At 50.0% G+C, this 20,304-nt stretch overlaps 1 protein-coding gene across 1 annotated transcript in view; it reads left to right on the top strand.

The window, feature by feature from the left end:
* Positions 1-20,304, top strand: part of KIF6 (kinesin family member 6) — a 379,056-nt gene that overhangs the window by 343,412 nt on the left and 15,340 nt on the right. The window contains exon 16 of the mRNA XM_065885960.1: positions 2,169-2,219. Within this exon, the coding sequence (XP_065742032.1) occupies positions 2,169-2,219 (51 nt within the window). The remainder of the gene's footprint in view (positions 1-2,168; positions 2,220-20,304) is intronic.

Raw genomic sequence — 20,304 nt, 5'->3', positions numbered from 1 at the left:
CTGTGGGCGTGAGAAAGCCCTCGATGACCTCCTCGAAACCGAGAGAGGTGTCTAAATGGGCCGCTGCATTTGCCGTAGCACCGTCTCCTTTTATTTGAAGACTGTGTGTGCCGTGCGTCTTTAAAAATTAAGTCAGCAATGTTTGAGGCAGACTGGAGGCTCAGCCCAGCACCACCCCTGTGCCCCCAACTTGTCGACTCTGCTGGTGCAGACAGTAGGGTCACGTGGGGAAGAGAGCCCACCTCTGGCCATGGCTGGGCTGGGTTTCAGGTCCTGGTGGCTCCAGGCTCATCCAGTACTCATCCATGGGCTAGGTTTCCGCCTCCTCACCCCCTTCCAACACATTCTCTAAGTTCTCACTCGCCCCCACTTGGAATTAGGGTGCAGTGATTGCTTCCCCCCAGTCATTGGCTCCCTCTCTGTGCGTAGTTCTCTCCAGGGGGGACACGTGGAAGGCAGGGCAGACCTGCACAGTGACACACCAGGAGACGGTGGCCTCCGAGGTGGAGCTGGAAGAACTGGGGATGTTTAGCCCAGAGAGGACACATCTAAGTGGAGAAACCATAGCACCCTCAGGTGTGTAAAGGGGTCTCACTGCTCATGCGAGAGGATCCTTTTTCTATGCTGTTCCAGAGAACACACCAGGTCCAAATAGGAAAATTCCAAGGAATCAGGTGTCAATAGCACATCAGCAATTCCTTATATACAGTTTAACCAGTGGAACAGCCGGGGTACGTATAAGTCAGAGGTGAAATGACCATTTCATTCTGTAGAAGGGACTCCTAAATTGTGTGGGAAATTAAACTGAACGACCTCTGCCATCCCTCCCAATCATAATATTCTAGGAGTGCCCTAGAACTTTTGGGGAGTGACAAGGTCTCCTGTGACTGCTTCATTGGAAACTCAGTTCGGGTGTAGCCTTTGAGGCATAGAATGGACTGTATATGAGGAAAGGAAGCAATGAAGTTCCCAGGCTTTCTCAGAATCCCCCAGTGGCCTGATCACATCTCCCAAATGGGGTGTGCAATACAGACAGCGCTGACATTTTAACAAGTGTGCTGAACGCCTGGACATAAACTAACCCCAGGGCTGCTGTTGCAGCCATGCCTCAAGCACGGCGTCACGGAGTTTCAGAGATGGAGGAAGCCTGCAGGTCATTTGGTCCCAGCTCCTACCCAGGGCAGGAATTCTCCATCTAACAACCCAACAGATGGCTGCCCAGCTTCTGCTTGAGCATTTTCAGGAAGGGGCTCACTGCTCTGCCAGGAGATTTAGTCCATTTTGAGACAACTTAATCCACGTGGAGACAGTCCTCGTTGTGAGCTGTTTCTTCCTCGTATTGAGCCCCAAGTCTGCCTTCATTCGACTTGACTTTTACCCTCAGCAGTAGGACAAAAATAAATCTGTTCTCTCATCCCTATAACAATGTTTAGATTTTTAAAGACAGCCATTGTCTCCATAACTCCAAATATTTTTTTTCCTGTCTAAACATCTCCAGTCACCTTAACCATTTCTCACATGGCGTGGTTTCCGAGCCCTCACCATCCCGGTTACCACCTTCTAAGTATTTTCTATTTTACTAATGTTCCTTACAAAAAGTAGCTCCTAGAACAGATAACCAGCTGTGGTCTGACCACTGCAGAGTACAGCGGTGCTCTCACCTCCCTTGATCTACACACTAGACCTTTATTGATGCAACGTGGAATTAGATGTGTCTCCTACCAAATGGTCAACTGTTGTGTTCATATTAAGGTTATCATCAACTAAAACCACCATATTTTTGGACACAGTTTCTTATAGCTTAAAAGAAAGAAGTGGATTTAAAAGGGATCCTATAAATTGTTAAAAGATCAAATCCTGCCTCCCCTTTCATTAGTAATAGACACATAGAACTGTTTAAGAGACTGTAGCCCTAGCAAAGATTATGAGTGACATACTAAGATAACTGAACCCACAGATAGTCCAAAGGTGAAATGTGCGCTTATATTGCTATGCCAGGGCCCCAGCCTTTGCAGCCTCTTGCTCCACACATCCAGGGCCTGCAGGGCTGTGCTTGCTTGGTCTTTCATACTCTACCTAATTTTTTTAGCTCGCCACCTGCTTCCTAGGCCACGTCTTCCTCCAGCCCACTGGAGACTCACCAGTGGTTTCCTTTGTGTCTTTGACAGGTCGCCTGAAGGAAGAAATCACCCAGCGGCACGTGCAGCAAGTAGCTCAAGGTGAGTACAAAGTGGAGCCTGCAAGCAGACAGGGCAGGTAATACAGGCTGACCTGGTCTGGGAAGCCCACGCCCAGCTGAACAACAACCCATCCAGAACCCTCGGGAAGGTTAAAGGAGGGGAGGTTTGCGGTCAGTGCAGCTTTCTTGGGACGCCCCTCCTCTCTGGGACCAGTCAGTTGGGACCAATTGACCAGGGACGATTCACCCCCTATGTCCCAGCTCCTCAGGGTCCTACTCGGAGCTTTCTAGAACCACGACTAACTCATCTCAGCAGTAACAGTTGGTGATGAAAACAGCTACCAGTGGCTGAACTATCTCTGTGCACTGCTTCATGTGCACGTCTCCTCATCCTCACAACAGTCCTAAGAGTGCAGTGCCTTTTCCAGATGAAGGTGATTCAGTGACTTGCCCAAGGTCACAGGCTAGTAAGTGTTGAAACTAGGACTTGAACCAGGTCTCTGAGTCCACACTGGGCGCTCTTGGTCCCCATGCAATTTACTGCCCACAAAAACGATGGGCCCACTTCATACATTAATAATGCAAACACTAAACCAACAGAGTGATATTGTAAGAGGGCCTGGGCACCTTTTAGGCAGTGGGCATCTGCAGAAAATGCCCCCTTGTGACATGTGACCCAAGGAAGTCACCCAGGGGGAGTGTGCAGCTCCCTGGAAGGCTGGTGGAACAGGGCTCCTGGGCAGGGCCCCCGGGCAGGGCCCCCCGTATCCTCTCCCACTAGCCCGGGATCAAGCCTTCTAGAGCTTTGATTAAATAAGCAATTCATACGTTCCGAACAACGGGATTCCCCTTGAAAGGGGCTGGCCCCTGGAATGACCTGCAGTTGGAGAAGTCCTGTGCGCAGAATCTCTGGGGGTAATGGAGTAGAGCCCCAGCGTCATGAGGGTAATCCATCTGAGCCTAGTAACTTGGATTATTGGGAAGGTTGGTTGTTTAGTTTTGGTCATAACAATGATCATACCAAATAACTACTGATTACATCAGAAACACAGAACAAGGAAGCCTAAGACACACTGATGGAGCCTGAGCTTTCTCCTGTTGGCCCCGGGACTGAGGGGTCAGGCAGATGCGCTGGGCCTGACCTCCCATTGCCAGAGGCCTGGGCAGGGTCTTGGAGCCAGGATTCTGCGGAGCACCTTCCCCAGCACACAGCCAGGGCTGCCCGGGGCCCTAACTCATAGCGCCATGCTTGGGAAAGGCACAGGGACCTCTGTGGGGAGCTGTGCCGAGGTGCAGGTCACAGGAGAGGGAGTCATCCCTAGCTCTGGCTGCCACCTGGTCTCTTCTTCAGTCTTCATGATGCTTGTTGAACAGAAACAATGATGTGGAAGATACCACTCAAGTAAGTCCAAGGGCAGTTTTGCTCTAGGGCCTGGGGAGTCATTTCCATGGCTTTCAGGGCAAGAGGTGTTCCATCCTCTATGCCCCCGTCCCCCCCCCCCCGTCCCAACCCTGCTGCGTCTCTTCAACCGCAGGCTCCGCCTTAATTCCTGCGTTCACCTCTCTGGGAGCCTTCTTATGAACTATAGCAGGTGTCAGGTGAAGCAGGGCCCAACTTTGCCTGAAGTAATCAGCAAACTTCAAACAGAAAGCACTTTGGCTGAAAGTCTAATTAAGAGCATTTGAAATACCTATTTATTTTAAAAGCATACTATCCCAATTAGAAAAGAAGTGTTACCATCTCCCTGCTGCCATTTTGAGATCAAATGCCACATTGCTATCCAGACGCCTTAGGAGCTTGTCTGATGGGGCTGTGGACCCGCCGGTGCACATGTGTCCCAAGGAACACATTTCAGAAGGGACTTCTTCTCATTGAGAGAAAGCTCTCAATGCAGCAGATTATTTACAGCGCCATTTCCTGCCTTAACCCTTGCCCTTCAGACTAGCCTTGGCTCCTGTAAGAACAAAAACAACTCGCTCGGTGTATTTGGCTTCCTGACGTCCTGTAGTTTGGGCTTCAGTACAGCGATGAGGCAGTGACTACACCTGGTCTCACCCTTGCATTTCTGTGGGTTTGTGTTGCGGTTCCTTCCCCCTTTCTGTTCTGTTTCTTTGTCTGTTTCTTCTCCTCCCTACTTTCCCTCACCCTCCATTTCAAGTATTCCCTTTGATATTATTTCTTTCTTTTACCTACATGTTCCTAAGTTTCCATGAAAGTGCAGGTGGGGTCGCTTGGTTGAGTTTGGGGTTTTGGGGGGTTAGGGGGGTCAGGAGTAATAAGCAAGTCTGAGCAGGAGAAGTTTTCTCGTGTATTTTGCATAAGACTATGTCTCTGTTTGTATGAGTAGACATATGGCCAAGAAAATTTGCAGAAGTGTAATCTCGTAAAGCATACTTAGTGGTGAGGTGAGAGGCCCCGTGTGGAAGAGACAGCAGACTGATGAAAGAAGGCCAGATCCAGTGGAGAGCATGTCACCGTGTCGGGAATTTGGGGAACACTCAAAATGTATCACTTCCTGATTGATTTACTACATTTTACTGCTGTCTCTGCTCATGAGGTTATTTACAATGACTGCGTCTGTGTCCTGGACACACTGTCTCACGGTGTGCTTCTGTGCCTCTCTTCCCAGTTCCACCCTCAGTGACATCCCACTGGCAGCTTGAAATCAGCCACAGTGGGAGTATTTACACCAAGGGCAAATACTGTTATAAACTGGGGCTTTCTTTCCCAGAGAGCTAGTTGTTAAACGTTTCCCACCACACCACCGGCACACAGACAAGCACCCATGGAAAGGCCCGTTCTGTGCGTAAGCATCTTTGCTCTTAAGAAGACTTCTACTCCCCTTCCCAGCTGAAAATCCACATTGTGGTTCTGCCTGCATTCACTGCCCACCCAAGGGACCCTGGTCCTTTTGAAAGGCAGTGACCAGGGAAACCAACGGAGACAGTGTGGCAAGAGAAGAATTGGGCCCAGTGGGCCCCCTTGATGTGACAGCCAGAGCTGGAGGGGGTGGGTTTCTTAAGAAAATCATCAATGACCAGTTCTAAGAATATCATCAACAAACAAGTTACTGGTGGACTTAGAGCAGGGATGACTCCCGCACACTATTTCAGGAAACAATAAAACTATTATTTTTCAATTAAGCATCACGTGGAAGTGATACTGACTGAACTAGATCGAGCGGCTGAGTGAGAGTGCTTTGCTGAATTCAGCTGCGTGTGTCTTTCCCTGTCTGTTGTGCCAGCTCCCCAACGTGGTAAAGTGTTGTCAGTGATGCAGCTGGGACGAATCAGCAGACGTTTCTTGAGTACTTCCCCATGTGCCGTGGCTCTAAGCTCTTTACTTGTATTTCCCTCTTTAAAGCTCCTAAAATCCCCATGCGGGAGGTACTACTATTATCCTCCCTTTACTTAAGGCCCAAAGGGGTTAAGGTGAACCTACCCAGCTTTGCTCAGCTAAGGACGCAAATGCAGATTGAGAGCTTGTGCTGTAACCACCACACTGCACGGCCCTCAGCCCCAGGCTGAGCATTATGGAGTCCACAGAGGGACAGGGATTCAGTGCCTGCCCTCGAAGGGTGCATAGCCAGAACAAGGGAATATATACATTAAAAAGATAACTCTTTATCTAATTCCGGATTTAGACACATGTATTATTCTAGCCACTGTCCTCTTCCTACTGTAGCCCCAAACCAAGTTGGCCTTGACCTCCTCCATGCAGCCTTGCCCACCTGCTTCTCGCCAGTCTGCTTTGTCCTTTAGCCTCATGCGCCTCTGATGAAGCGCCAGCCTTGTTTCGTAATTATTTCCATAGCTATTCTCCACTCTAAAATGTGAGCTCCTGGAAAGCTGGGTGCAGTCAAATTAATCTCTGTACCCCCGGCAGCCAGCACAGGCAATAAACAGGCCAAGTCAACGCTTCCCCAGATGACTCCCAGGCTCACACATCTTGCAAAAGTGGAATGAGACATTTGGACATAAAATAAGTCCATTTAAAAGAAGTAGAAGGAGTAAGTGCTTTTGGAGCCCACAGCTGAGCGGATTACAACACACAGGCAATAAATCCGACTCTGTCTTATCTAGCCACCAAGCAGAAAGAGGAGTACCCAGAGTTACACAGTTTTCATTTTCTGACCACAGGAAGCATACTAACTAATTTATCTGCAGAAATAGAATGTCTTCTGGAACTAAACACAGACCAGAATTTATCGTGGGGACCTTTGTATAAAGGACATCAAGTGACACAGTGAACGATGTGGTCAGCTGCAGTTTTACAGAAGATACCGAAATGTTCCACAAGGTGATTCTCGCATTGACCCCTGTAAAAGCGAGAGGCCTGACATTAGCGCGTAACTCACCGAGAGGTGATGTACTCCAGGAACCCTGCTTTCTGACGGCCTCGCAGCTCAGGGCGAGAGCCCAGGAAGCCATCCCAGGAACAGGGGCTGTGCCCTCTCTCTCAGGTGTCTCTTCCAAGCAATATTTAATCAGGGCCTGGATCTCCCGCAGCTCACAATCAAAATTCTACCACGTGCCTGCGATTAAAATTTTAAAGGCCCATAGCACTACCAAGTAGCATGTGAAATGTGGCAGGTGAGAGGGACAGACCATCAGAGCTTCAGGATCTTAACAGAGGGAGTGGCCCCTGGGGGGTGTCACCAAGGCCATGGGCCTGAGCTGAGCCTTGAAGAATAAGCAGGAGTCAGAACCACAGAGAGGAGGGTGGGAGCAGGGGATAGTTGTCGTGTGTGTGCTGAGGTGGGGGGCGGGGGGAAGGCTGATTCAGTGTGTGTGTGTGTGTGTGTGTGTGTGTGTGTGTGTGATATGGATGTATGTGTATATAGTGTGTGTGTGATGTGTATGTATATGTATGTGGGGGGTGTATACAGTGTGTGTGTGTGTGTGTGTGATATGGATGTATGAGGGGGATGTATGTGTATATAGTGTGTGTGTGATGTGTATGTATATGTATGTGGGGGGTGTATACAGTGTGTGTGTGTGTGTGGTATGGATGTATGTGTATATAGTGTGTGTGTGATGTGTATGTATATGTATGTGGGGGGTGTATACAGTGTGTGTGTGTGTGTGTGTGTGGTATGTGTTTGTTTTGTGCTTTGTGGAGAGTTGAGATGAAGGAAAAGGCCAACACGGTGAGCTGGGCCAGTTCACTGAGAGCCTTGAATCCCCAGATTTCTCTCATAGGCAGTTGAGCCACTGAGCATTTTTGAGCAAGGAAGTCTTGGTCAAAGAGGCCTTTTAGGAAAAGAAAGCCCCAGGCGGTAGCTCGAACGCCTCAGCATTTGCTACCTGACTGATGAGTAAATAATCTGTACCACCCTGGAGACCCCCCTCACCCAAGCCTTCACCCGGCCCCTGCACTGGGCGATTCCTCCGGGTACACACGCCTGCAGCCCAGGCCCAGGGAGGGGTTGAGGACTCCTGGCCATCTCTGGGTAAACCTGCTGCAGACACTGCCCAGCGAGATCTGGGGCTGCCCAGGGAGTCCCACGCTGACCACATGCCACGCAGAAGCGACCCCTGAGAACAGGCCATTGTAGCTGCAATGCCTCGTGGGGCCCTCGGATTACCACCGGGTAGTGCACGCTACCTGACCTGAAGAGCCGGCAGTGACAGCGGTGAATCCCAGCAGGGCCTTAATGAGGGTCGACAGAGGCACTGACCCTGAAGGCTGCCTGTTCTACCTCGTTGTTCCAGCTTAGAGCGCTCTGAAGAGTTCTTTTCTCCTGAACGGTGTTCCTGCAGTGACCTCTTGTGGCGTCCCTGCCATTCTCCAAAGACAGGCCACCACCACTGCCACCTTCTCCCGTGTGGTGGAAAATGAAGCCTAAGTCTTGAAATGCTTTTTGGAATTCTGAGCCCGGGAGCCACAAATTTGAGAGAAAGCAAAAGGCCAGACTGTCATCAATGTATTCAGCCGACTAGCCTGGGCACCCAGTATGAGACCAGGAATTCCAGGATGAGGGGAGGGACCACTGATGGAGACAACTGGAGCAACCCTCCCGGCATCAGCCAGCCCAGTGGTTTTCAAAATGGGCTCTAGGGGACCCATTTGGGCCACCCTGTGGCCCCTTTGGGACCACAGGGTGAGGGTGAGGGGACCCAGGGTGCAAATGGCAGGACCCCAGGATTTTCACCTGGTTCAACCAAAGCAACTTCTGTTTCTCTTTTTGTCATTAAGCCTTTGCTTGAAGAAAAGGTTCTGAGCTTTGAACACATCTTCCTCCCTTCGGAACTTGCAGCTCTTTCCGAGACATTTCCAAAGGCAGACAGTCCAAGCTTCCCTTCCCCAGAGCTATCTCAGTTTCCCCTGGGCTCACACGGAACTCTGCATATGCTTCTATAAGAGAACTTGTCACTTGTATAGTAATTACTCAGTCTTTTATCCTTCTCCCCCAGCCCCAAGCACAGTGATTGGCACACAGAAGGTCCTCCCTAAGTGTTAGCTGAATAAATCAGTGATATCTAAGGGATCAGATTTTTGCCTTAAAGATTCGCCAGCTAAGGGACTCTGTGCCTAGGTTCCAACATCTGTAAAATGGGGGTGGTTGGATTAAATGATATCCTGTGCCCAACAGCCCATCACAGTCCCTGGGACTTAGCGGACGTCTACAGATCCCTGGTTGAATGAACAAATGAATCTAACACTCCTCAGCCGTCAAGTGCCACACTTGTATCTCTTTGTGAACGCAGAGTTCCTTAAGACATGCAGAAAACACTCACAACCTTGGCGAGGAGACATGCGAGGGCTTGGATGGGTTAGAGATGTTTTCATCCTACCTGAAATGAATGATCCAAATGCTGACCCTTTGGAGTAAGGGAGAAAGAAAAGGAAGCAGCTGCCCCAGAGGCTGAGATGGCACCTCAGCTGGTTCCAAAAGGACTCAGGTGGCTCTGTAAGACCAGTGATAAAGTCTCACCACCTGAGCCGATTCTAATCCACAGGTGTTTGTGAATATAGGGTCAGCTTCGGTGACACAAGGTCCTTGGCCAAATTTCCAGGCTCAAGATGGAGGCTGGGAGTAATAAGGAGTCCCCACCCCATTTCCCTGCCCAGTTCCCAGTTGCCAAGGCTCCAGACCCTTTGAGTAGTTCCAACTCCCTCAGCAGCCATTCTGGAGAATGGAAGGCTGTGGGCATCAGCCCCGGGGTGAGTCTTGAACAGCGACCATGGTTTAGTAAAAAGAGCACTCGCTCTAGAGTCAGGAGAACCCTGCTTGATGGTGCCTCTGCCATTCGCTAGTCATGTGACTTTGGCCCATTAACCTTCCTGCATTTCCGTTTCCTTGTCCATAAGAGAAGAAGAACACCTACTCCCCAGGACTGATCTCAGTGCTGAGCGAGGTGTATATGTGATGGAGCCGAGGACAAAGTAGATGCTCAGTGAATTGTCATGAACTGTGACTCTGGGTGTCGGGAACCAAATGCCCAGGCAGTGGGCAGAGGCCCTGGCCACAGAGCTACCACAGTCCTGGGCTACCAACATGAGTTGGCATAACTGGTGGAGGTCACCATGGTCCCCAGTCACCACGTCTCTCTACCCACATTTGCTCACAGGTTCTATAAATCACTCTTCTTTGCAAAAATACGTCAAGCCCCAGGAAGGGGCTGTCTATTCCTTTGAGCACTTGAACACTGATGATCCTGTTACCAGTTGCCAGAGCCATATTTTTCATTGTGCAAATATGCAGAAACCATATGTGCTGCTTTGAGTGAATTAGGCATTTGACCGATGTCTCCATCAGTTGGGACTGCTGTAACAAATTACCACAGACTAGGTGGCTGATAAACAATGGAGATTTATTTCTCACAGTTCTGGAGGCTGGAAGCCTGAGATCAGAGTCAGGTTCTGGTGAGGTCCCTCTCCTGGGCGCAGACTGCCGGCTTCTCGTTGTGTCCACTTGTGCTGAAAAGATCGAGCCAGCTCTCTGGTCTCTTCTTAGAAAGGCACTAATCTCATTCATGGGGGCTCCAACCTCATGACCCAATTACCTCCCAAAGGCCCCACCTGCAGATACCATCACATTAGGGATTCGATTTCAGCATGTGAAGTTTGGAGGGGACACAGTCCATAACAATCAAACACAGTAGACAAAATTCTAACCTCTTGACTTCATCTGCAAAAATGTATCTGATAAAATATACCACAGCCGGCTCCTCCCTCTGTCCTCTCTTGTGTTTGGCCAGTCTCAGCCCAGAAAAGTTCTTACTGTTTTGCAGGACCTATTCTGTTGCAAGCATAGTGGAGCTGGGTAAGACCTTCCTAAATCCCCAAGGAAACTGATGATGAGTTTGGGGAAGACCTACCAACAAGAAGCCAGGGTCGTCTGTGCTCAGATACAAACGATGGGTGCTTTGTGTTCCAAATAACCGACATAAAGCTCTAAGTGGTGCTTTGAAAATACTGATGTCTATTCAGAAAACCATGAGGGCACTGTTGTACAGAGAGCTGTGGGCAGGGGACACCCAGAGAGCAGAGCAGAGCAATTTCCAAATAAAAAAAGAAAAGGGAAAGAGAAGCAGGGAGAAGTGAATTGTATAGATAAAGTCTATGACCAACCATTGGGGATGAATCTGGCAATATCTGATATCTGCAATATCTAGAAGATATGCAACCTCCACCACCTGGCAATTCCACGCCTAGGAACATATACCTGAGATGGTGTCACATGTGTGCCCGAGGGGGCACTCCTGGCAGCATTGTTCTTATCATAGCAGACAGTCAAACGAACAAGAACCAAGACAGGAGACCACGCAAAGGTCCCCAGTAGGGGGTGCGTAAGGGAGCGAGACAGGAGACCACGCAAAGGTCCCCAGTAGGGGGTGGATAAGGGAGCGAGAGCTGTGATACAGTCACACAGTGGAACACCCTAGAGAATTCAACATGGATAAACTAGATTTACGTGTAGCAGTGTGAATACATCTCAAAAACACAATGGTGATTGAAAGAAAGAAAATTGCTGAAGGATATATATGGACCCATACCGTTTGTGTAAATTCCAAAATTTTCAATACTTTTTGTCGGGGCGGGAGGGAATAGGAGCTTTGGACATGAAAGATTCATAAAACACACAAGCACAGGTGCACAGTCCGACAAACGGTTATAAAGAGAACACTCTGCCACCCTTAAGTCAAGAAATGGCTAAGTTACGTTTACAGGGCACTAGAGACACAGAGCGCGAGTATAAAAGCACGAAGGGAAGGCTATGGAGCTCCATCAGGACAGTGATGTTACCTTCAGGGAGGGAGGGTGGGGCTAGGGGAGGGCACCAAGGAGGCCTCCACCAATTCTGAACCGTTCTAGCTCCAAACAAAGCCCAAGTCTAAGGCAGCTGTGCAAACTGCTGATTTTTAGATTTTCCAAAATACTATTGGTATTATATCATTCTTTGAATATTTTTTTGTGTTTGTAATGGTTTATAATAATTTCTACGAAGGACTAGATTCCAACGGTTCAGAAATCAAACACAAATGACTGTTCTCGTGGAATCATTGTGTTGGTAGAAGTGGTAGTAAAAAGTGAATCCCAATTCAATTCCAGTTCATCTTCATTTTCCTCACTACCGTTCACGTCAGGATCATTTTACTTAAAGAGGAAAACGGAAAGTTTGCCGCCATTCACTTTCTCCTCCAGGTGCCTTGTACTCTCTGGGAGGGACTAACAGCTGCAGATGGTCTGCCTGCATGTTGAACAATACAGGGGAGGCGCCTGTGAAGGCTGCTTTTTATTGCTCTCCCCCTGTTTCTATAAATCCTCACAATGGAGAGAGTTCTTCTCCTGCCCCTGGAAGAAACTGGGCAGCCCAGTAACTCAATTGTTCATTGTTAATTACCAGCAAAACAAACAACAACAAAAACGACAGAAACCCACAATGGTCATTCTGTATTGTAACTAGAGTCTCAATAGTTCAAATTTCACTCAAAGATAAGACTTCCCTCCCTTTCCCCAGCTAAGGCCAACCACCAGGAAGAGAGGGACATGGTCAGCTCCTTCTCTCTCTAACTCACTTCTTCCCTCAGCCTGCTAAGCTGTTTCCCCAGAAGGAGTTGGAGAGAAGAAGGAAGGGAGGAAAGGCAGTTGGTGCCATTGTAACACAGCTTTGTGCTCTCTGGGCCCAGCAAATGTGCAAAGATGACTCTTGCCCATTCGGGGTACTTTCACGGGTCCCTGGAGGCGTTCCTTGTCTCGAAGGGATGCACCTCATTCGGACAGTTGCTTACCTGTACAGGTCAGGGTCCAAACGGGAAGCAAGTGGCACTATTCAAATTAGCTATTGTGAAGAGAGTTGAATAAAGTCCTGTTGACAAAGGCGTGAGCAGAGGGTAGGGAAACCACAAAGGAGATCCCCAGAGGTACTAACAGCAGCAAGGCAGGAAGCATCAGGCCTAAGAGGGCAAGGGAGTGAGCAGTTATGAAACTTGAAGACAGAAATGGCTGTGCAGCTACGGAGAACAGTATGGAGGTTCCTTAAAAAACTAAAAATAGAACTACCATACAACCCAGCAATCCCACTACTGAGCGTATACCCTGAAAACCGTAATTCAAAAAGAGTCATGTACCACAATGTACACTACAACACTGTTTACAATAGCCAGGACACAGAAGCAACCTAAGTGTCCATCGACAGATGAATGGATAAAGAAGACATGGTACATATATACAATGGAATATTACTCAGCCATGAAAAGAAACAAAACTGAGTTATTTGTAGTGAGGTGGATGGACCTAGAGTCTATCATACAGAGTGAAGTAAGTCAGAAAGAGAAAAACAAATACCGTATGCTAACACATATATATGGAATCTAAAAAAAAAAATGGTTCTGAAGAACCTAGGGGCAGGACAGGAATAAAGACTCAGACATAGAGAATGGACTTGAGGACACGGGGAGGGGGAAGGGTAAGCTGGGACAAAGTGAGAGAGTGGCATGGACATATATACACCACCAAATGTAAACTAGATAGCTAGTGGGAAGCAGCCACATAGCACAGGGAGATCAGCTCAGTGCTTTGTGTCCACCTAGAGGGGTGGGATAGGGAGGGTGGGAGGGAGGTGCAAGAGGGAGGGGATATGGGGATGTATGTATACGTATAGCCGATTCACTTTGTTATACAGCAGAAACTAACACACCATTGTAAAGCAATTATACTCCGATAAAGATGTTAAAAAAAAAAAAAAGTAATGGCTGTGCAGAAAGGCTCTGGCCATCTGATAGGAGCTGTGACCTTCAGTAAAGCAGTGCATCCAGCTCGTGGCCTCTACAGAGATGTCTGGGGAAAGAAATACCTCAGCCTGTCTCCTCCCATGCTCCAGTCCCTGCCCATGTTCCCCATCGGCTGAGTCCAGCCAGAGGGCGGAGGGCAAGGAAGCCCACTGTTCTACCAGCCAGGCTCCTGGGGTGGGGAGCAGAAGAGGAGAGGGCGGAGAGTGGATTTGGAGACGCAAAAGGAACAGGCCTAGCTCTCCCAGGCTTCCTGTGGTCCACCGCCAGGTTTGTTTCTCCTAAGGTCCCTCTAGGTGGCTTTATTAAAAGGGATCTAAGTTTTAAGTGGTGTGCCAGAGGGTCTGAGTGCTGTGCCGGACCCCGCTCGCTCTGGCTCACGAGCACTGACCATGGGCATCTCCTCCCAGCTCCAGATTCAGGGGAATCATGCTGGTGGCGTGAAATCAGTCACACCACAAACACTGGCAAACACTACAAATCAGGGCCTTTTCTCTCCAGAGAGCCGGTTGTGACACATCTGCCAGCATGCCTCTGATCTCAGGTGACCCTAACCGACTCTCCTCCATGCTGGAGCCCATGCTTTTGCCACAGAAATGGCAGCCACTCTGCTCTCGCTTCTCACACAGCATCACATGCCCCACCCTCTAGAGTTCTTGAGGGGAGTCACAGTTCTGTCCACACCACACACACACCACACACCGTGCACACACACACCACACCACAAACACACAGATTCCCAAGAGTTCTCATCAAGCTTTCTGAGCTGTCTCCTTCAAGCCCTCTGCCTACCTTGGGAAGGATCTCTACACACATTACCCCCAGTGAAGCGGATAAGGTGGGCTGAAGGCAAACTACTAGGGTCTTTAAAAAAAAATCTCCGGAAATTTCTTCTGGCCCTTTTCTAACGCCAGTGTGCGCATTTTGGTTGTCTGCCCACTCTTGCCACATCACTTTGAAAATGTGCCAGTTCTACTGTGTAGTCTGTTTCCGAACTCACTTTTGACTCTGAGATACAACAAAATTTTGCCAAATGAACAGATTGGCTTACAAATTGCCTAGTAGCAGATAAGTTTTCCAAAAGTGGAGGGAGATGATTTTATTAAGGATTCTCAGTTCAATTCCTAGAAGTCCTAAAATTTCTTTTACAAGCCAATCAAGAGAATTGACCAAACCCCACTAATCATTATCATTAGAGGTTTTCACAGGAGGAAGGCCTGTGCTCACCCTCACAGGTGTGGGGAAAACTGCCCTCCCCAACAGGTCACAGGTATCCCGAGAGCACTCCAGACATGCTGGGTCCAGTGTGACAAGGATATAGCTGGGTTTTAGGGATGCCAAGCTTCCTGCTAATGTCTCTCTGAAAAGCCACTGAGATTAAGAAATGTGGTCACCACTGGTCAGTGAGGCAAAAGTGACAAGAGGGTAGAATTGCCGACGGACTCGGGCTCGTAGAGAAACCCTGAGTTCAGTAATGTCGGCACACTTCTGAGGAGTGAGGAGGTCTTGGTGGGCTGGACGCAGGCAGGAGCAGACTTTGCACAGGCCTGCCTCTGAAGGGGGTGGGGAGAGGGTATCAGGAGCCTCAGAAGGAGGTGCCAGGCTCTGAGTGGCTGCACCCAGAGAATGCCGACCGGAAAGCAGAGATGGAGCTGGGGTCCCAGCAGAAAGGACTGTGGAGAGTTGGGGGAAAGAGAGAGCTCCCATCTGAGCAGAGGTGATCGTGGTCGGGAAGTGAGTAAAGAGACTAGAAGCATCTTTCCTGTGAATGCGGGATGCTCCTGGGGTCTCCCTTGTATCGCTTGCAAGTCCACACTGACCCTCTGTATGGGCCGCGTCCTCCTCCGGGAATGCAGTGGAGGGGAGCAATGCCGAAGGAGAGAGGCCACCATCCCAGGGGTCTGGTCGTGGGCAGAGAGGCCCAGAGTGGACGCAGAGGCAGTTACTCAGGAGGGAAGGGACGCAGCTGGCCTTCCATGGGCAGAGTCCAGGCTCCAAACCGGCATGGGGAAGGATTTTGATTGTGCTAAAGCTGGGCCATCTGTGCTCTCGGAGAGTGCCCCATTCTCCCTGCGGGAAGGACGGCAGTGGGGAGTGGGGACCCGAGCAATGATCAGCCACAGCCCTGGGTCCGCAGGGTATTCACCACGCCCTTGAGTCGGAGCCTGCCGTGGACAGCGATGGTGTTACACAAAATCAACACCAAGAGGCATGGTGGCCCTAAGCACCTGTCAGCGTGTGATCACTCCAGCTGGCAATAAATTTGAGCCATTAAACAGGAAATGGTCTGATCGGGAAGCCAGAATCTTTGCCTCTGAGCTGCTAACCATTGTGGTAATTGAGCTACTGACATCATCCATCTTGGGGAGAACAGACACTTTGACTTCGGAAGCAAGGTGAGGCTGTGATCTGGGCTCTGTGAGACAGTGTAGCCCAAGGAGGCCCAGAGTGGGTGTTCAGGGAGCGAATCCGTAGTTGGCTAGCTAAGGCCCCCTGCTGGAATGCCTCCGTGGCTCTGCTGTCTCGTCCGCCACGGTAGAGCCACGTAATTCACGGCCTTTCCCGCGCAGGGCACCGGCCTTTGCTCCTTGGAAGACCACAGGGCCCCTTTCGGCTGGTGCCTGGTTGGAAATGTCAATACCGCCTTCCTTAGGATTCCTAACACACAGTTAAGGAGACAAGCAGGCTGGCTCTGGGTGTTCTGGGGGCTGCCTTGGGGGGGCCAGGCTCCCGTGGGGAACGTGGGTAGCGAAGCTCCTCGCACCCATCAGGCGAGCTGCAGATACCCGGTGGGATCAGCGTGCAGGCCATGGTTTCGGTTAGGGAAGGGCAGTCTGCACAGGCTGGCACTCGGGGGAGAGACTGAGGCTTTTTCTCAGCCCCGGCCCCGCACCTGAAAGGCATTCATGGAAAAGAGCATCACCTTCAGATACCAAGGACGAGTCAATGCCGGCCTCAGTGATCTGCCCCATGGCTGCCTTCATTATGCCAGTCGCTTGCAAGGGAAAAAGCACCAGCTTTGAAGTCAGACAGAGCTGGGTCCGACTCCAGCTCTTTTTACCAGTGGTGTGATCCCAGGGAAGATGACTTCCCCTGTCAGAACTCAGTTTCCCCATCTGTGATGGGCTTGTTATATAAGGGCCACAGAGCAGCCACATGGTGGATATCGTTATTCAGATATCCACCATCTGCAAGGGCCAAGTGCAGGCAGCCCAGCCCTACAGAGAGTGTGACTTCCTTGGTTCAAATCCCTGAGCTCCTTTGCCCCACAGTGGCTTCCAAAGGTCTGGAAGGTGGGCAGGGGGCAAAGGGCCATGTTGGCCCCCGTATAGCATCCTGTATGAACCCCTGCAGGTCCTGCATCCTCAGTGACTCCTGCACGGAGTACTTGCACTGAAACTGGACACAGAGCCTTGAACGGTGTTTCTCAACAAGGGGCGAGCATCGGAATCACAGGGGAACCTACCATCAAATCCTAACTTAGAACGTCTGGGGTAGGGCCCAGCAGTCTCTGCTTTTACAAGCACCTTAGGTGATTCTCAGGTGCACTCCCAGTAGAAAGCCAGTGAATGAAAGAAACGAGATTCTGCACATTTCAGACATTTACTGACTGTAGGAGAGTTTTGGCCGGGGGTAGGGTATGGGGAGGTGGGAAGAGAAGGTACAGTGATCTTTCCAGTGACCCTGAAATCATGCCAGGTATAAGGGGACCCACAGGAGGCTGGCCTTCCCAGCAAGCACCCATTTGTTCTTGTGCTGCTGGTTCCAAACACCTGACACATCAGAGGTGGGGTCAGCCTGAGATGTGTGTGCCCTTGAGTCACCACGCCCTTGTAAGTTTCAGTTACTGTTTGACTGCTCAGGGCTTCCTCCGTGTGACATTCAGATCTACAGCCGCTGGAATGAAGCCCTTCTTATTCGCTTCTGTATTGTGTGGGAGACAGCTGCCCTCACAGACTCACAGTGTGACCTCATGGGCCACTCAGGGCTATGACCTTCAGTGCTCCCGTCCCAGCCAGAGTCCTGTGCTTGAAAGGAGGACTCCTTGTGCCTCCCGTCAGGTGACTGGAGGTTCTGTCCCTGGCCACAGTCCCAGCGGGCATGGAGACCTGCAAAGCGCAACTGCCCTTTACTTACTCCCTTTTCCTCTGTTCCTGCTCAGTCGTTTTGTCTGGTTCCCTTTCAGTTCCCAGCCCCTCTTTCTCTTGAGAGAGGGCTGGTAAGCCAAGCCGCAGGAAGCAGCAGAAGCAGCCAGGGCCGTCTCCTGGTGAGGTTACAATGCATTTCACTCAGCAAACATCACTTTGGCAAGAGGCCCCTTTGGTTGTCATGGCAACGCGGGTAGCTTGTGTCTTGGGGGTATGCTGTGCCCTCATTCTGGCTGCCCAAGTTCCCTTGCCCCAGCTTTCTTTCCCAGATCCTTTCACCACCCTGGCGCCACCTCACATTAACTATGCTTCAGTTTGGAGCAGCTTTGTCTTGACCCGCAAAACAACTACTTGGCTTTGCTATCAAAGGAATAGATCACACCATTCCTCTCCGCAACGCCCTCCAGCCTCTCAGCTCTCTCAAAGCCAACGTCCTTTCCAGGCCCTCAAGGTCCTACCTGATCTGGCCTCAGTTTCCTCACTGGCCCAGGCTTCACCCCAGAGCAGGGTCTTCACTGCATCTCTCAGGGGGTTCCTTGGTATGGGATCAAAAAGTGTTAAAAGGACAAAGGAGAGCCACAGCTTTTCTTTTTTAACAGACTCGGAGATACACGTGTCCATTTCTGAAACCATTAGGAAAGGAAATATTCTATTTCAAGTCCTACCGTTATCAGTTTGGTGTTGAGATACTTCCTTCAGTTTATCAGGTCTGACGTCTCCCAGAGAGGACAAGGGCCAGTGAGCACGGGTAGCATTGAGGGCACCCTGGACGCGGAGTCTGAACAAACAAAGCACTGGGGAGATACAAAGAGCAGAGGGACCAGTCCCTGCCCTCGAGGGGCTTCCGGTGCCTAGGCCTGGGGGACCATGGGTGACGAGGACAGGCAGTTTGGCTCATTAGGGCCACTAAGATGCACCAGCATGGGGGACAGCATAGCCTTCGGCTGGGAAGTCTATGGTATCTATGAGTGAGACACTTGCTCAGCCAGTTTACAAGTCACAGGTGATACTTGACACAAGGGACAGAGGGTCACAGGTGCCTGGCAAACAAAGAACAGAATCCTGATCCGCTTAGCGTATTTATCAATGAGTTAGATAACGACATCAAAGCAGCCCAAAGGGAAAGAATAAGGCATGCCAGAATAAGGACCTCTCAGCAGGCTAAGCCCCCAATAAATGGGAAATGTTGCATTTGTGATTAAAAGGATAATCAGACTGAAATAGAATGCGTTTCGACAACCACTCATAAATATAGGAACGTGGGTAAACTGACCGCAAGCTTAACAGAAGACCGTGACAAACTGACATGACCATGACAATGACGAAGCTGCTGAAAAACAAAAACAGTGCTAGGGGGCTGCCTGGTATAAACATCTAGCTCTTTGGAACCAGAAAAATTGGGTTCACATCCCAGCCCTACCACTTATTAGCTCTGTGACCTTGTTATTCACCAACCTCTCCGAGCCTCAGAATCTAACTGAAATGAGATGGTGATGCCTTCCCTGCTGAGTTATTTTGAGAATTAGCAATAAGATGAGTAGACCACCTAGCCCAGCGTCTAGTAGAACTTGGCAGAACCTGGAATATAGAAGGCGCTCGGTAAATGGTCATTGTTAGTAATTCACCTCCTGTAGAAATATAGAACGTAAATGTTTCAAAGCTAGGAGAACTCTTCTCTACCCTGCCCCTCTCGGGCCTATCCGGAGTATGATGTCCAGATTCAGGCTCTGTACTTCAGATCGATTAGAAAGTCACCTTGCTACTGAGCCCTCAGGTGAGAGAATTAGGCAGAGTCAGCCCGGGAATAAAGCTCCAGGCACATGTGGTATTTTGTTGTTGTTGCTGTTGCTTTTAAAGTATTTAAAGAACCATCAGATTAAGAAGGAGGACAAACTGTGCTGCTCCAGAGCTCCAAAGGAGAGGTGAAAAGAAGTTAGTGGGGCAGGTCTCACCTCCAATTAAGAGGAAACAGAGCTGCCCGCAAGGAGGTATGCCCAGTGTAAAGCACTGAGCCTCACCCCCAGCAGTATGGGGGGAGAAAGCAGATGACCATCCTCAGAAATGTTATCGAAGGAATTTCTGAATCGAGAGCCTTGCAACCAGACAAACCTGGATTTGGATCCAGACTCCTCAAGTTAGCCATGTGGCCTTGGGCAGGTTAACCTCTTTGAAGCTCCATGCCCTTATCTGTGAAAGGGGAGCAATAATACCTCCAATGAGTACCAGAAGGATTAAGTCTGATCATGTCCAGAAAGCACTTAGCGTGTGATAGAGTCTCCCCTCCAAAGAGTAAAAAGTGGGGCTGCATAACTCCTAAGACACGTTCTGAGGCTGAGAAATGCAGTACAACCACCGAGAGCCTCCTGGGAAGATAGACAGACCCCACCCACCAGGCTAGGAAAGGATGGGCTCCAGACAAGCACACAAGCAACCAGAGCAGGCAACCCGGCAACCAGCAGTGACAGCTGGCGTGTCTGGGGACACAGCCCTCACCTAGGACTTGCCAGGGCCCTGTGGGCAGGGCGTCTGAGCATGGTTCTCAGCCCTGGGTGCACACCGGGTTAATCGGGCTTAGAACCACTGCTTCAGAGGGAAGTCAAAAACGGGAGACATGATTTGAGGCTGGAGAATTCGGCACCTCAGCTGATGCAAAGTAAGATGTGAGCCGTTTTAGTGATGCCTTCTTGGTTTATGAAGGGCTCAGTATCAGAGGAGGGGGAAATGGTGTTTTGCATCTTC

This window comes from Phocoena phocoena, chromosome 10 (assembly GCF_963924675.1).
Source record: "Phocoena phocoena chromosome 10, mPhoPho1.1, whole genome shotgun sequence".
In the NCBI taxonomy this organism is placed as follows: domain Eukaryota; kingdom Metazoa; phylum Chordata; class Mammalia; order Artiodactyla; family Phocoenidae; genus Phocoena; species Phocoena phocoena.
The sequence above is the reverse complement of the archived record's forward strand: the minus strand, read 5'-3'. Positions and strand labels throughout refer to the sequence as shown.